The 18,364-nt window shown below is 35.3% G+C and overlaps 1 protein-coding gene across 4 annotated transcripts in view; it reads left to right on the top strand.

Annotated features, from left to right (window-relative positions):
* Pot1 (protection of telomeres 1) overlaps positions 1-18,364 on the top strand; it is a 103,768-nt gene that overhangs the window by 47,381 nt on the left and 38,023 nt on the right. For 3 of the 4 annotated variants that reach the window (XM_004642706.2, XM_023702887.1, XM_023702886.1), the window contains 3 exons: positions 7,188-7,318; positions 11,612-11,902; positions 14,607-14,762. In XM_004642706.2, the coding sequence (XP_004642763.1) occupies positions 7,188-7,318; positions 11,612-11,902; positions 14,607-14,762 (578 nt within the window). The remainder of the gene's footprint in view (positions 1-7,187; positions 7,319-11,611; positions 11,903-14,606; positions 14,763-18,364) is intronic. The other variant, XM_023702888.1, reaches the window with a different exon arrangement.

The following is an 18,364-nucleotide window of genomic DNA, read 5'->3' as shown; positions in this document are numbered from 1 at the left end:
TAAGGTATGAGGCAAATAGTTTATTGTCTTGTGAAAACATAATTAAAAGTTTGCTTTTTATTTTGGTAGCTTTTGTTGTCCCAGGTGTTACATGATAATATTAGACCTTTTTGGCTTTATACAATTCTGCACCATTGTTTTCTGTCTTGGAATTTTATTTTATGAATCAGACAATTCAGATTACAGGCTATTTCTTTCTCTCTCTCTCTCTCTCTCTCTCTCTCTCTCTCTCTCTCTCTCTCTTTTCAAAAGTCTCTCTTGTTTCCCAAGTGTTTTTTAGAAGTTGCTTTGTTGAAGATTGACAGCACCACATTTAAAAGTGCTTAATTGAGATTCTAGTAGAAATTTCTCTGTTGTGCTTTAAATCTGTACTTTCAATCTCATACCTCATCCTTGATTAGATTGGCACTGTATCTTGGCTTAAGTGTTTTTAGATATTACATATTTTGTTGGGTCATATTTTAAGTTCATCTGCAGGCTTATTAGAAAATAGTGTTAGGAGAAGCAGTGTTGGAAGTACTGCTGGTGCTGCTTTGCTGTACAACCAGCTAGTATGTATGTGTGGGTGCTGTGTGGAGCAACATACATGTAATCACGTATTTAATTCTAGCAATTAGCCTGTGAGGTGAGGTATACTTTTATCCTTACTTTTCACATAGAAAGCTGAGGCAAATTTCATTGTCCCAAATTCAAGGGGGAGATTTTTTACAAGTGCCATATACTTATTGTAGGTAAAGACATGCATTGATTTTGTGAACATGATAGATCAGTGATGTGCTGTGAATGCTGTGAGTTGAGAAGACTTAATGACAAATCTGGAAGCCTTGCTGTCTGCCTTTTCTTATTAAAAGGCATCTGCTCACCCTTCAGCATTCTTCAGAAGTCTTGCATTTTCAGTTAGTGTTGTGAAAAATATTTGACGTGTTCTTGGATAGACTTTGTCATACACATGACGTGTATAATTTTTTAAGCTACATAATAGGCATCTTCATACAGGTAACTTATTTAAATTAAAAGCTCCTTTAGTAGTGCTCTAATCTATAAAGCCTGTGTTGATGCTGTCTCTATCACTGTGAACTCTCACAACTAGGAACTGATCAGTGTTCTCACTTCTTCCACTGGTGGACCTGTGTTCATACAAGAATTCTGTTCTCATAAGAATTGCTCTTTTATAATTTTGTGTCTTCCCAAAACTGTAGGTGTTTGTATATGTTATTTTAATTTAGTAACTTAAATATTACATAAATGGATTAATAAGACTGTATTCATGAAAAGTGAACTGAAGAGTTTGGAAAGATAATAAGCAAGCATTAGGCCGGAGCCATTAGACCCAGAGCTCTGGTTTGCTGATCCCCGACTTCTGAACCGTGCTGCTTTCTCTTTTTCCCTGTCAATCACTCAGAGTTAGCGCCTCTTTAAGCTGCCTAACATCTGAATGTACATCTTGAATCACTGTGTTTTTTCCCTACGATATAACTCTTGTTCTACTATGTATCTCAGAAAACATACTTTTTTAACTTATTATTTTCTTCTATTCATCTAGTTTACAAAAAAGAATAATTTTAATTAGCACAGCACAGCATATATTATAAGTGTCATTGGAATGAAATTTAGTAGAATCTGTGACAGTGTTCATGGGGTCTGTTTCTGTGGAAGAAATATATAGTTAAAATTTCAGTATCCTGATGTGTTATTCAGTAACTTTTTTAAAATTTATTTTTATTTGGTACAAAGTCTTGCTACGTAGCTCAGACTCATAGTGATCCTCCTGTCTCAGCCTCCCCATTGCTAGGATTACAGGCATGTGCCACCATGCCCAGTTTCGGTGGCTGGTGCGATGCCTCAGGGTTCTGGGACCAGCATGGCATGCAGTACTGGGGCTCAAACCCGGGTCCTTGCACTTGCCAGGCAGGTGCTTAGACCATGGAGTTATCTCCCCACCCCTCAGGAACTATTTGATATAAACACACACAATAGCAAATCTGTCATATGGAGCAGATACAGCATAGTTTTACCTGGTTAAGGAGCACTAAAACTCTGATCACAAAATAACGTATAATGTTCTCCTTTTGGAGTGTCACCCATAGTGATCCTCCAGGATCCCAGCACTGTAATCCCAGCACTCAGGAAGCTGAGGTAGAGGGATTGCTGTGAGGCCAGCCTGGGCTATGAAGTAAGTTCAAAGATGGCCTGAAGTGCATCATAAAACTCTGTCTCAAAAACACACAATTTTCCCCCTTCTTGATTGTGTTTTTAAAAACATACAGCATGGAGATAATGTATTCACATACTAAATTCACACCCAGCTCTGTGACCTAGAAGATGTGAGAAGTAGGCACTATAGCATTTTTATGAAGATAATTTCCCTTTTTCCAAGCTACAAGCATTAATTTCTGCTGTATACTACTATGTAAGAATTTGAGATTTTTATATATGTATGGGTAGTGCAATATACACATTCATACACACACAGTTTAGCACACTGCTGGAATGTGTGTGTGTGTGTGTGTGTGTAGCTTAGCATATTACCTAGTAAGCCCTGGATAATTACTGATAACTACGTAACGTAGTTTTCCATAATTGAAGACCAAGAAACAATGTACTTAATATAAGCACTATGCTTTCATTTTGTTTCCTTCCTTTGAAGTAATAAAGTGCTGTATTAGCTTCTTTAATGTAGAATATATGTATGTACTTAGCATTTTACTTATTTTTATTTCATACCTTGAGGCTATATTTAAAACTCTAAAATATGTTCTACCAAACTCTAATTTCTTTTCATAATTAGATATAATTCAAACCCTTTACTAAACTGTAGTCATTGTTAGAAATTTAGTTTTATGTAAATTAGGTAAATTTAGTTTTAGGTAAAGTGCTTACTTGAGTTGCAAAATTTTGTCTGAAATTTATAAAATCTTGGTTTTTGTACAATGTATTCTGAAAATGTAAATATTTAATGCAGTGCTAGAGTGTGAGACCATTTTAAATTGGTCTGTGCCAAGCTCAGATGTCACTTGGCAATTGCTCAGGAAAATGTCATGTGCATCATTAGTTCTGCCCTTATCATGACTCAGTGCCTATTTAGGGAGCGTAAACTCTGTACCAGCAAATATTGACATAAAATAACATGAAGCAAGATTATAACATTAGTTTGTGAGATAAGGAACACTTGCACTTCATGCAGGGAGGAACTATTTCTTGTTCATTTAGTATTCTTAGTACATGGTGGCTTTGTGTGGCACTAGGTAAAGCGTAAATCTTAGATTCATTTATGTGCTAATATTTAAAAAACATGCGACTGGAAAATAGTGATGTAAAGGCTAAAAGATGATTTTTTCTAAATGCAAATATACTGGCAAGAACAAGTCTTGTAACAGTGTAGGCTAGTAGAGGGAACTTCTAAGGAAATTTAAATCCCAGCTGGATTTACTCAATTACTCAATAGGGTCGGCCTCCTGTAATAGTTTTCCAGGTGCTCCTGTTGTATAGCAGCCATTCTACCTCCACCACTTCACTGAATCAGGACTATCTTTTATGCATGTAAGTTCTTGTTACCATTCTGTTTAATACAGATTTTTATTCTATTTTCTGAGATACTCTTGTTTTATGGAAAAATCTTTTTTGTTCCTTTTTTTCCCTCCTACCTTCTCTGCCTTCTTTCCTTCCTTTGTATTGACAGAATTTTAGTGTAAAAAGCTGTGGAATACAATGGTGACCTTCTTTGGTTTATACTTCCTTACAGTCCCAGGGAGGAGTACTTTCAAAGGAGAAGCATTAGTCTACAGAGTTAAAAACAAGGACTCAGCATTTTGACAGTGCACATGTACACTTCACAGACATTCCTTTTAGACCTGGAGCCATTTAGAGATGCAAAGCACAGATGGGATTGAGCCAAGTCTTGCTGCCTCAGAGCAGTGCTCACTCACGTAAACAAGTATCAGTGCAGATTCTCATGTCATTTGCACATAGCACTGGGTATGCAGACATACACTCCTTTGTGCGTGCAGCTGCTGTGGCTACATTTGGGGGTCCTCTGAAGTTCTTATGACAGTCTGTTCCCATACCGGCTCCACACCTAACATAATCACTTATGGAGAATAGGGAAGGAGGTTTACTGGGCTTTGAATATGCGCATTATGTTTCTGTTTGTGAGGATGTATATGGCAAGGTCCAGTGGGATGTGTGGGGTGGAGGCATTGGTGTGTGTAGCCAGAACTGCTCTCGACTCAGTGAAGTTTCCTTATACAGTTGATTCAATTGTATAGTGTTTTTACTTGAGAAAGGAGAGTCTTGAAGTTTCACAAAATTACAACAAAAAGTAGTAGAGACCCTACAAAAGAAAACAGGCTTCATCAGTGTTTCTCCACTTTACTGTCAGTGCATCAAATCATCTTTTGGAAGGTCGGCATTCCTTAGTGGAAGGAAGGGTATGAAAAACCATTTTGGTTTGAAGTTTAGAATTTGCCTGCTGTTTTTAAACCAAAATGTCAATCTTTTTATAAGGTATTACGTTCTGCAATAGTATCAGTGCTTCAAGCACTAGGTTGTGGCTCATCTTGCCTAGTATTTAAATTCAAGTATTTATGCCAGTTGAATTTGTAGGGATTATTTTTAAAAAACATTTATTTATTTATTTATTTATTTGGTACAGGGTCTTTCTGTGCAGCTCGTTCTTGTAGTGATCCTGCTGTCTCAGCTGCCCCAGCTCTGGGATTACAGGCATGCACCACCCCAGGACTGGACTGCGTGTGGTACCGGGAGTGAACCCAGGTCCTCGCGCTTGCCAGGCAGGCTCCTAGACTGCCGAGCTATCTCCCCAGCCTATATCAGTTTTTCAGCTCGAAAGAAAAATCTTTTTAGTGTATCATCTAAAGATAAATAGTATGAAATTTCACCCAAATGACCGATTTTATTATTATCTAAAGTGCTAATGACCAATTTTATTAGTATCTAAAGTGCTGCTGTCTGACTTTGCATTTGATAAAGGTTAACCAACTTCCATTGTAGTCATTGCACTCTGGCCTCATCCTTCGAGGCAATTCCCTCATTTCACTTTCCTAAAATTTAGTCTTGGGCTGGCGAGATAGCTCAGCAGACTAAAGCTCCTGCTTAGTCAGGTGCAAGGACCAGGTTTTGATCCCAGGTGTGCAGTGCCAGCCCTGCTCCAGGGGCATGCCAATACAGAGAATGAGACTGGGCATGGTGGCACATGCCTATAGTCCGAGCACTTGGGAAGCTGAAAACAGGAGAATCAACTACAAGTCCCATCTATGGAGTGAAACCCTGTAGGTCCTGTACTAAATACACTTTAAAAAATTACTCTTTTTAAAGATAAATAGAAATAATTAATGCATGTTAATGAGATAATTATTAGGATACTGGATACCAGTATCTTTCATGGTATAAGAAAAATATTAAGTATAGAATATCTTAAATTTATAGAAAGGCATGATAGAGTCATAACAATTCTTAGTAAGAATGTGATTTTGTGTATGTTTTAAAAATAGAGAAAATTTATCTTTTATCATTGGAAGATGGCTAACAAAGAAAATAAATGCTATGAAATGACAGCCCTTATAGATAATTAGAATTAATGAAGAAGGAAATTCACAAACTAAAATTAGGTAAGTGAATATTGATGGCATATCAAGGGATGAGGATGTAATATCTTTTTATACTTATTGAGGATGTTTTTTAAGGTTTTGACTTCATTTAGATATTTTCGTAAATCCTCACAAAATCATGTTTCTTGTTTTTCATCCTTCTCTCCTTGTCCTCTTCATTCTTACACTAATATATGGTGATTGTTTCCTATCTTTTTATATTTGTGAATGTACATATTGTTGACATTTTGCTCTTTCTTTTGTGTAAGTAGTTCATGTTTCCAGCATGCTCTCCTTCAAATGGGAAATTAGATGCAGACTAATAGTCAGTGCTTTGGACATACTGGTCCACAGTGTCAGAACAGGTTGGGAGAGGAAAAAACTGCCCCTCAGACTGTGTGCTCAAGAGCAGGGACTTGTGGGGACTGGTGGAGACTGCTGCCACGAGCAGTCTTACTGCTTCCCAGTTAATCTCTGCAGCTTACTTGGAAAAGAGCTGTAGTGATGAATAGTCAGACGCTGTGCTTGGATGCCTGCAGACATTTCCGAGGAGTGGAGGGTTGACAGTGGGTGGTGACTGATGGACACTCACTGTGTTTGTGATGCTTGAAGTAGTCCCCTGTTTTTCTTTCTTCACTCAGTCCCAGTGCTTCCTTTTTTCAGGCAGCCATCTCATACTGCCTTGTGGATTTCACCGAACTGTTTACTTTCTCACCCCATCTTCCTTCACTATTTTGGGTTCTTTTCTATTTACCATTTTCACTGGCTCCTGGGAAGTATGAGAAGTCAGTGTATTTTCTTATTTTGCAATTTTCTGAAACACACATATGAAAAGCCATGATCTATATAACAGTTTTTATCTGCAGTGTTTTATTTACCAGTTTCATGGAAAAAAATTGCTAATATTTTGCCAGTCAAAATAATCTCTTATTCTACTATATAATCTTTTACAGGTGTCTAGCAAGTCAATAACCCCTTTGAATTTTTGTTATTATATAGTTTTCTATGAAATGTTCATTTTTATTATGCATTTACTATGAAATTCTGTTTTTTTTTTAAGTGTACTGAATCTTTATACAATATAAGTAGGATTCTTTGTAGTCACATTTTCGTAAATGTCTGTTTTGTTTTCTCTCTGAATTTATTTATTTTTCAGTGCTAGACAATGAACCCAGTACCTTACATTTTCTAGGCATACACTCTAGTACTGAGCTGTACCTCCATCCCCCACCTTTACTTTAATAAATAAATATGCATATTTTATGAGTTGTTTATTTGACTATGTTCATCCTCTTCACAGTTTAAATTATTTGAAGTAGTCAAAAAAGGTTATTGCCTCTGCAAAAAGATAAAGTACTATTTTTTTGTTTCACTAAACTTTCTAAAATTAATTTTTGTGGAGCAATTTTGTGGATGAATCCGCAGAAAAATGTCTTGAGAACCAAGAAAATATTTCTTCATCCTTTTCTTAGAAGAGTTAATTAAAGGAAGGAACAAAGTTTATTTGGTGTTTTAAATTAAGTATATTCCTATTTTATGAAATGCTTTGAAATATTTTAAGTCAAATATTTTTGTGTTTTCTAGATTATTGCTCGGTTGTAACAATTGTGGACCAAACAAATGTAAAGTTAACTTGCCTACTCTTTAGTGGAAACTATGAAGCCCTTCCACAGATTTATAAAATTGGAGACATTGTGCGCTTTCACAGGCTAAAGGTATACTTCATACTTTCTGAACTTATGTTTATTTGACAAGAACTCTTTTATTATTACTGTGTATTACATGGTTTCTTTGTTAGAACATGACACCAAGCATTTCAGATATTAAAAAATATGTAAATGGTATCAGATTCCAAATAACGTACAATGAGACACGTCTTCACTTAGATAAACTGCCTTCCCAGAAATACACTGGGTGCTGTGATTTAGACTAGTCAGATTCTGTCATCTCACTTCAAAATACAGGTGGGTGGTCTAAAGTTTTCCATATGAGTCTGATAAAAAGACAGGAGTAAGCAGCCTCTTGATTTCTTTTTATTTGTCTTTTTGAGACAAAGGTTTGGTATATTGCCTCACCCTTTTGAGCCCTAGAAGTCTTCCCCCCTCCATTTCCTTTATTTATTTATTTATTTTTATTAATTTTATTCAGAAACAAATAGCAATGAGACAGTTTCAAAACAGGTGAGTAGGACAGTTTCAATAATTAATACATTGCATATCGTTGTCTTCATAGTGGTTATTTATAGTACAAGATGCAGACATGATATCCTGTCCAAACACTATTAGTACAAATCTCATTGAATTAAGAGAAAGTAACTGTATATCTATCCTGTTTTGTATATACAGATATAAAATGGTCCTTCATTTATATCCCCTTTTTTTGTTTTGTTTTGTCAGAGATGGGTATTCCATTGTCATTTAAATGTTGTAGGTATATGAATTCAGCAAAAAAATCCAATATAGTCCAGTAGTCCATAATAGTAGTGGCTTATCCGTAGGTCTGGCAATGTCAGAAGTTGTTGACTGGAGCCTTTTACAGCTCAGCATATTAATATGGCTTTACTTTTTATACCTGGTTTTTATACTTTTCTTCTGGATGGGTAAGACCAAGATAAAGCAAGACCTGTATAATAAGAAATGTAACTTTTGTATCTGACAAGGTCAGTCAAATCCCTTCAGGATTTACTCGGAAACCCTGTATCGCAGTTTGTAAATCCTTTGTCAGTATCAGCCATGTGGATGAGTCATGGCCCTTGCCTGACTAATTTGCTCTCTGCGAAAGCCTGAGAGAATGTTTTCTCTCTAGGTGCCCAGGCTGCGCTGCTGTGTGCTGCCTTTCTCCACTGCGTCCTGTCACTTCTGTATCCATCTGTGTTTGTGCTGTTTTCTCTTTGTGGTGGGACTAGGCAGTATGCAGTTCGGGTTTTCTTTTTCATATGTCCGCTTACTTTTGATTAAGCCATATTTCTTGCATGATTTTACTTTGTTCATTTTTAGTATTAAATATGATTACTGTATTGAGACATCATATTTTGTATGTTTATTCTGTTCTTGGACATTTAGGTATTTTTACTTTGTGGATGTTATAGAAACTTCTACAAACAGTATAGTACATGTCCTTTAGTGACTATAAATATACTTACAGCTATCCATATATACTTTACTTAGTTATATGACAAAAAGTGTAATTGCTAGGCCCTAGAATGTGTTTATGTTCATATTTGGTTTTGCAAAGTAATTATACCAATTTGCTGTTGTTAATAATTTAAGAGAATTCTACTTGGTCCATCTTTCACCAACACTTGGTATTTTCCATTTTAAACATATTAGTATTACTGTGGTTTTCACTTGAATTTTCCTGAAAATTTATAACATGGAGAACCTTTCAAATTTTAATATTTTCTGATGTATAAAATATCTGCTCATTTTGTATGGGTTTTTATTTCCCATTCTTAATTATTCTCAGAACTTAGTTATATATTTGGGCCTAGGGTTTTTCCTTTTCATCAGACTTATAGGTAATGAACATCTTTTCTCACGCTTTGGGGTTCCTCTTTGCCCTCCATCCCCTGAGATGGGAACACGTATAGTGCTAGAAGCACAAAAAGGCCAGCCTGGGTGCTATTCAGTTGTGAGAAGTGTTATAGGAAAAAAAAAAAAATCAGAGAAAGAAAGTAGGCAGGAGCACATGTACTGGATAGGAAAATACAGTAAAACATTTATGGTTTTGAAACTTACTTGAAAGCCAGGTGAAATGATCCACACCTGTAATCCCAGCACCCAGGAGGCTGAGACAGGAGGAGTGCCTGAGGTTGAGGCCAGCCTGAGCTGCATAGTGAGACCTTGTCTGAGAGAGACAGGGAGACAGAGACCGACAGACCGTAGTCAAAGGCGTGTTGCTGTTGATTCCCTTTAAAATCCCCCCGCCTTGCTTCCAACACGCAGTCCATTGTTCCTGCTGCTTTGTGAAGTTCCCAAAAATCCTCTTTCATAGCTTTGTTCTCTTATAGCTGCCTCCCTGTCTTAAGTCAATTTGAAACATTTACCTTTCTTGGCCATTATGACTTTAGGGAAGATCCAAAAATTTCACGGTGCCAGATCCAGTGAAAAATGTAGATAGGAGGAGCCAGCCGTGCCACTGGATGGCACTTGACAACCGTTTTTGTACTTATACCTTGCAATGCCACTCATGAAATAGGACTTTCAAAATTGTTTTAGAAAATGACAAGAATGATGAGTATATTCAAAGCAAAGGGGAGTCTTTGAAGAGTAATTAATAGTAATAAGTCTTTTACCATATTTTTTATAAATTCAATAATTCGCTATATGTTCTGGCCTACCTGTTACGGTCTTATGAATTAAATTTTATTCTAGGTACACTGAGAAGTCCCTAGAGAATTTTAAATTAAAAATAAAATGACTGGGTTAAATTTTTGAAAGAAAGCGTTCTGGCAAACATGGACAGAAAATGAGTTGTTGAAGGATGAACGTTAGATCAGTTAAAAGATGATTTTGTTGTGACATCAGAAGATGAAGATAGCTTGGAATAATGTCCTTTCGCAAATAGAATCTGATACTGTATATTAGAATATAAATCAGTATAATTTTTAATGTCAAGCAAAGATAACTTGCTGATAGATGAGATGCAAAACCAAGTTATCAGTAGGCCTAAATTAGATTTTTGTCTGTACTGACGATTAGCAGAAACAAGCTTTGGGAAGTAGTACAATGAGCATGGAATCAGTGATCATAGCACCAGAATTACAAGGTGTTTGGGGAAAGCTTAAATTGGAAAAGAAAGCAACATATGCAATAGACAAAAAAAAAAAAAAAATTATGAGTAAATGCATGTAAAATAAGTTAATTAAGCCACATAGGAAAAGTATAAATTAGAATCTGCAGAATGAATTGTATCTATCATTAAGAAATTATTTGGTACTAGAGTATTGCTCTGAAGCTGGAACAGCGCTTGGCATCCATTGCACAATAGATAGCTATGATAAGAGAGAAGAGAAACATATAGTAAGCTATGTGACTACCACGTGTCTGTCTGGGGACAGTTTCTCAACCATTGGACAGTAACATGATGTATAAACTAATTCTGCCAACTTGAGGAGGTGACTATCAAACTTCTGAGCAGCCAAAAACACCTGAATCTTCAAGTCAAGGCATCAGAAGAAGAACTACATAGAAATACCTATCCAAAAATCTACTAGCAGTAGGGATGGGTTGTTACCTCTGGATACTGATTAAAATCTGGGTTTAAGGACTTCAAGAACTACTAATAAGAGTCCATATAAAACAGATACTAGAGTTCCAGCAATGAGAGAATAGTGAGACATGACTGGTTGGGGTAACCTTACAGCTCAGAAAACACACAGAGCCCTGCTTCACAGAGTACATTATCCATATATAAGGCCTATTTTACACATACTTTTATGTTTATGTCAAAGATAAGAATCTTTTACTTTTAGGACTCACTTTGCAAATAGATTCACCCAAATAAGGTAAATTTCATAAGGTAAAAGAAGCTCATCAAGATTTAACTATTCATCTATTAATTGAACTCTCAAATTCAGAAAGAAATAATCCTCTTACCATATCTTAGTTCTCTCAGTCACACTGGTTAAACTTTAGCTTTAAGTTGCACTTATTATTTTATGTACTCATACACTAAAATAAACTAAAACACTGTCACTTGCCTTTTTTCCTTGTATAAATTGTACCTTTATAGAAAATCAAAGACAATGAAAAAAAACACAAGCTTGATAAAAATAGGATGACTGTCAGCTAGCTTTTAATATTTTTATAGTGTGGATCTTAGTATAGCGCCAATTGATTTTATAATTTCATGTGCTAATTGAATGAAAAAGTAAAAACCTACATTCACTGTTACAGTGGAAATTTTTAAATTTCTCTAGTTTCCTTGGTTTCTGGGTTCTTTGTCAGCAAGCTATATTGTTTGTACCTTTTCTGTTATTTGTTTTCTACTTTCCCTAACTTTCTCAGATCCAAGTATATAAAAATGAGCCTCAGGGTATCACCAGCTCTGGATTTGCATCCTTGACATTTGAGGGAACCTTGGGAGCTCGCGTCCTGCCGCGCACTTCAAGCAAGTGTTTTCACTTCACTGCTGCTGACCACAAAATGGTAGAAGCCTTACGAATTTGGGCATCAACACACATTTCACCTTCTTCAACATTGGTTCAGTTGTGTGATGTTCAACCCATGCAGTATTTTGACCTGACATGTCAACTCTTGGGCAAAGCACAAGTAGATGGCGCATCATTTCTACTAAAGGTACATTTTTAATACTTGAAATTTTAATTTAGTATCACCTGTGTGTCTATAAAGAGCTCACAGTATTCTAGTGGAATAAGTTTGCATACCGTATATCATACTAAGATCTTAAATTCTAGTTTACCATTTTTGATGAGATTCAGTATTCCCTCAGCTCTGTTTTTGTACTTCTTAAAACTTTCCATTCACAGAAAAAATAGTATGAGATCTATATTTTAAAGATTGTATGCTTTATTATTAGGAACAAAATATAAATTTATGTATGCTTTTTTTTGTTTGTTTGTTTTTAATGTATTTGGTTGTTGCAGGGTCTCACTACACAGCTCCGACTTCTGTTTTCAGCCTCCCCAGTGCTTGGATTACAGGAGTGCACTGATGTGTCCAGACTTTGGCTGGCTCAGCCCATCCTGAGGGCAGGGCCGGTGCAGCATGTAATGTAGGGGATCAAACTGGATGAAAATAACATGTAGATTTCAGTTTGCTCCAGGAAGATTAGGTGGATGAATGGTGGTTGCTATCTGTTTGGGTAAAAAAGGATCAGATGTCTATATTATATATAAATTTCCAATAGATTGAGTTTTGAAATGCTGTTATAGAAGTTCCAGAATTGAAATTATTTAAATATGCATACACATACATTCATGCAGTTCTGAAGGGGAAGGATGTAGGGAAATTCTTGAAAAACCTTTGAGTTCTCCCACACTTAGCTATTAATACCTACCTGATTGGCCAGAAGAAGCCTTTAACAGCTATTTAACATGTGTTTTATAATAGATTTGTATATGTTTTGTAGTAAGTGCTATAAACTCATCTGCATGCATCTTATGCATTTAAGATATACCCACTTTATATACATAAATATTTCTAGTCTATGTAACTAGTCTCCAAGTTGTTTTTCAAAGGCCTTGTATTTTTCAAGGGTCAGCTGTGTATTTCTCTGTGTGTGTGTGTTTAGTTCAGGATTTCTGGACAATTACAGCTAGACCATAAAAGCAGCATGGCAGCCCTCCTGCATCTTACTCTACCTCTGGACTGCTGGATTGGTCTGTACAGTCCAAAATGCTAAAATCAAAAAACACTGTTCTCAAAGAATGAAGTCTAAATGGAGAAAAATGCTGTGACCTGCATTGTTTACCATGACATAACTGTTTACTTTAAACGTCTTGCTCTACCAGGATTACACTTCCCCTGTGACCTGACGCTGGTATGTCACTGATCCTGACCTTTTCTACAAAAATCTAGTGTTTCTCATCAGAATAGCCTGTTTGTTCTGGCTGATGCAAGCTTTCTCTTACATGCAGAGACATTTCTACCTCACACCATTGTCCTTTGTCATATCCTTTTATAGCACAGCACGTCATCTCTTAAAATCCAAGCACAGCCCAGGCTGACTCATGCCATAAGGAAGTGCATGTTTATTTATTCGATGCCTGTGATCCAGGCATCTCAGTGTCACTTATGTGACAGTTCAGCATACAGTTTCCTTTTTCAGCGACTGTTACTTTCATTCATTTCTAAATCAAATGTGAATAAAATATTCATGTATGTTCTTTTTAAAAGAAGCTTTTCTAAATCAGAACAAAGTGAAAAATTAGCAAAAGTCAGAATACGTTCCTAGCAGCCTAAGAATTTAAGAAACTGAGCAGAGTACTGAAAACAATTTAGGTACAGGATGGTAACATCTGAATTAATTATCTATTTTGCAGTTCTGGGAATTGAAACCAGGGTTTTATGTATCTTAGCCAAGTACTCTACCAGTGAGTTATATCTCCAACTCCTGGATTATTTAAAATAGTAAAAAGTTTAAAGCAATACATCTAAAAAATTCGCTCAAATAAATTTATATCAGGGGCCAGAGAGATAGCTCAGTGGTCTAAGTGTCTACCTGGCAAGTACAAGGACCCAGGTTTGCTCCTGGTACTGCATGCCATGCCAGCTTTGCCCTGGGCATGCCGAGCTGGGCACTGAGACCAGGCATGCTGGCACATATCTGTAATCCCAGCTCTGGGGAAGCTGAGACAGGAGATCACTATGAGTCTGAGCTGTGTAGCAAGATGCCGTACCAAATGCATAAAATGAAAGCACCTGCAAGCAGGCGCAGGGGCCAAGGGTTCCATTCCTGGGCCTGCTGTGCCAGCCCCTCCCCCAGGGCATGCTGAGACAGCAATGAGACTGGGTGTGGTGGCGTGTGCCTGTAATCCCAGCTCTTGGGAGGCTGTAAACAGGCAGATCACTGTGAGTCTGATCTAGTAGTGAGACCCTGAACACCCTGTAGACCCTTCCCTGAAATACAAAAACAAAACAAAGAAAAACACCAAAATGTGAAAAAATAATAAATTTGTATCTATATAATAAAATGATATTAAAATGTTGAAAATAGTATTTTAGAATAATATTGCCTGATAAAGTATTTAGGATTAAACTAAAAAGAGTGCAGAATATAATTTGTTTCAAATATATGTATTATGTGTGCAAACAGACGAAAAGATGAAGTCAACAAAATGTTTGTCTAGAGTCGTAAGAGGATGACCTTTTTCTTTAAATTCTTCTAAATATTTTACATCACTCTTAGTTCATATTTAACATATTACAGATATTTAAATGTATATATTTAGCTATTTTTTAATACCATTATTAGAAAACTTTTACTCCAGTGATTTTTGTTTCAGAAAGATCCTTGTACTTTGCTCTTCCTTTGTGGCAGGTGTGGGACGGCACCAGGACACCATTCCCATCTTGGAGAGTCTTAATAGAACACCAAATTCTCGAAGGTGACCTAAATCACATTCGGCGGCTCCAGAATCTCACAATAGACATATTAGTTTACGACAACCATGTTCAAGTGGCAAAATGCCTTAAGGTGATGTGGAGTAGCACAAATGCTTACTGCTTTATGTTTATAGATATATGTAAAATATTTATATATGTACTAATTTATATATATGCATTTATATTTTTTACTTTTATGATTGCTGGTCATTTAAATTATGATAAGTAGGTGATTTAAGGATTATAGGTGATACCTAGAATTACTAAATTATAAAATGCACATGCAAAATAGAATTGTAAGATATAAGGAGAAGACAGTTCTTTTAAAATGGATCCTTTCTATTTTATATCCATATACAGTTTTACTGTGAAATTAGTAAGGAATGTCAATATACTGCTATGAAATGAAAAGATGTATTAACTCTTGTTAACCTAAGCTATTTTAATTGGTTTGATAGAACACATAATAACTTACACTGTTGAAGAAATTGTTAAATTGCCCCTCATAAATATTATAAATTAAAGGGATGTAAGTACTGTATAGTTTATGAAATTTTCTTACTGTTTTTGACAATTTGATTAGAATTTTTAGGTAAGTAAACAGCTTAGGTATGGCATTTCTTTTTCTTTTTTTAATTTTATTTTCTTTTTTTTGGTGGAACTGAGGATTGAAGTCATGCCCTTGCGCTTGCCAGGCAAGTGCTTATTCTACTGAGCCATCTCTCCGGCCCCTGGCAGTTCTTAATTAGGAATAAAGATAGCGAATATTTTTCTGCAATTTATTTTAACTTTTCTTTGAAAGTGTCCTTTGCAGCAAATAATGGTATTATAAATATTCACATTTGGTAGACACACCTCCATATGTGTCAGGTACTATCCTACAGAAGAGCTCTGTCATCTGTCCCTTTATAACTGAGAAAGTGAGGAGGTTAGGTGAGGTGTCCCAAGATTGCACAATTGTTGCACGGTGCCAGTGATGAAGACACAGAGCCTGTTTCTAGAGCCAATTTTTTTGTGCACTAAAATGAAAGGATCTTCTTTATTGCAAATATCTTTCATCCTCCTTAGTTATAAGAATTAAGAGGTAGTTAAAAGAAAAACAGTAAAAGTACAAATCTTTATTTTGGTGCCCAAGTTTCTTTAGTAAAACATGCACTCATCAAGGAGAAAATATTTCTCCCCTCATTTTATTAAAAGAAGCTCACACAACTCTAGCTAATAAACTAAGTTAAAGCCAGTGCCAGAGAAAATAATAACTACACTATTTTTGTCTTCTATAAATGTGTGTGCATGTACACATGTATACACATGACATATAAGGAAAAATTTTTCAGGATATACTTTTATTATTTTTATCTCAAAAGTACTATTTTCATTATTATTTTACTGCAAAAGAAAAGCATAATGGTAAACCAAATATTAAGGCTTATTTATACATAGTTCTTTAAAAAAAAAAAAAAAAAACTTATAGTTTAAATTGCCACAATTGCACACTCTGAATTATCTACTCTACCTTTTGAATTTTTAATGGGATTTCCATTTCCACTCACTGAATCTGTTTTCCCTTTGTGGTGTTTTTCTTGTCTAAGTTATGAAAAGAATGTGGCATAGAGCTTTGCATATAGAAAGCATGAATCCTTACCTGCTACTTAAGGAGTCAATGAGTCCTGTGAATTCTTTTCTTGTCTGTCCACTAGAGGGTGTTATAAGCTTTCACAGTGTATTTACAACACACTTTCTTTCTAAAGACAGCCTTATATTATTCATATGCAGTGCAGTATAAAACTATAAAGAATTTTGTACCTGGAACTTCAGTGTGTAACTTTCTGCGAAGAAATTTTAGACTGGTAGCTAATGTATGTGGACATCACGTTTTCTGACAGCCTCTAACACCAGCATTAATTTAGGAAATCTGTTACATGACATCGATGCAAATGAATTTTTATCAACATTTCAAGAAAAGGATTTGTTTGCATTTTTAGCTCAAAATATTTGGGGCCCATTTAGTGTGTTGCCTAGGAACACAAAAACATTTTTAATAAAGGGGATAATTAGTGTAATTACATAGTTAAAAATAATCCATTTCTGTTTAGCAACTCATTTTAAAGGTTAAATAACCATTAACTCTTTCCTGAATCTTGATTTTAAGTATGATTTTCGTGTCATTCCTAAAACATTTTGCACACACATGCAGACACAAAATGACATATCAAGCCTTTTGTTCAGAAGTTAAAATCATATTTTAAGTCCTTGTTCTCCTACTGAAAATTTTGAACATAATTATGAAGCATACATGCTGTAATCAAAAGGTATAGTGAATGTTTAAATTTTTAAAAATTTATTGCAGTATAACATGTATTATCATTAATCTTTCTCAAAATATATCCCCTTGCTTTGAACCATGACATTTGTCCGGCCATTTGTGGCCATGTGTTATTTCATTGTATTTTTCAGTCACCCTTTGCGCATGGTCATAATTAATGTTTGGCCTTCAAAAATCTACTAGCTGTAGCTTGGCTATTTTGTGTATAGGAAACTAAAAATATTAAACTAAAAAGAAATATATTTTGATGGGTTTTTTTAGGAATAATGGCTTGTTAGTGGCCATACATGCTTTGCTTTTTCTTTTTGGGAGAATGTTGCTATACTGAAATTGACTTTTTCATAGGTTTTTTTAGTTATATTTTTATTCCTTGTATTTTTATCATTCCTTGTATTTTTGGAATTTTATTGCATTATGGTAAGACAAAGAAACAGTTTCTTTTTATCATAGAACATCAGATACATTTCATAATACTTTTAAGCTTTAAAAAAATGCAGTGCTGCCTCCAGAAGGATTTTCCAATTATAACAAGTTTCACCTTTATTTGTCCATTCATGCAAATTGATTTTATCATGACTTTACCTTTTAAATAAGTACCACAGTAGAGAAAATAATATAATAAACACCTACATGTGCCGTTTAAACAGTTCTAAATGTTTTGCCACATTCATTTAACATACTTTTAAATGAAAACTACATGTGGAACCTTCTTTTTATCACTGCTTCACCTCATTTTTGTGCTTCTTAGGGCTCTCCCTATCTGAACATGTAAGGATGTATTCGTATGTATATATATGGACATTTCAGTAGGGCAAGGCAGCCACTGCTCCTGCCTCTAGGGTTGATTTGACTGTTCTATGAGTGTATGTTCTTTCTCGAAGTATTTAAGCCTTGCTTCAAGTCCTTTGTAGATTATAGATTCTTTTGTACTGTTATTTTACACACACACACACACACACACACACACACACGAAGCTAAAATGATAAGAAATAGAAATTGTTATATTTATTCCCAGGCTCTCACTTTGAAAATCATAAGAAAAATAACTTTCTTTCTTTCTTTCTTTCTTTCTTTCTTTCTTTCTTTCTTTCTTTCTTTCTTTCTTTCTTTCTTTCTTCTTGCATTTCCCTGCAATAAGCAGAGGCGTAAAATTGATTTGCTGATACCTCTGTTATCCTGAACTTAAAGTCTAGAAAGAGAAAAGTAGCTTCTCAGTAATGAATGTGTCGGGGGTTCTGTTGTGCAAATGAATTAAATATCCCAGTTTATTAAGACCTTTTATGTACGAATCTTTATAAAAATAATTATAATGTTAGATTGCATCTTCCTTTAGGTAGCTATCGGTATACTTGAGTATCATTCTGTTTCT

Source organism: Octodon degus, unplaced genomic scaffold (assembly GCF_000260255.1).
Source record: "Octodon degus isolate 3935 unplaced genomic scaffold, OctDeg1.0 scaffold00160, whole genome shotgun sequence".
In the NCBI taxonomy this organism is placed as follows: domain Eukaryota; kingdom Metazoa; phylum Chordata; class Mammalia; order Rodentia; family Octodontidae; genus Octodon; species Octodon degus.
The sequence above is the reverse complement of the archived record's forward strand: the minus strand, read 5'-3'. Positions and strand labels throughout refer to the sequence as shown.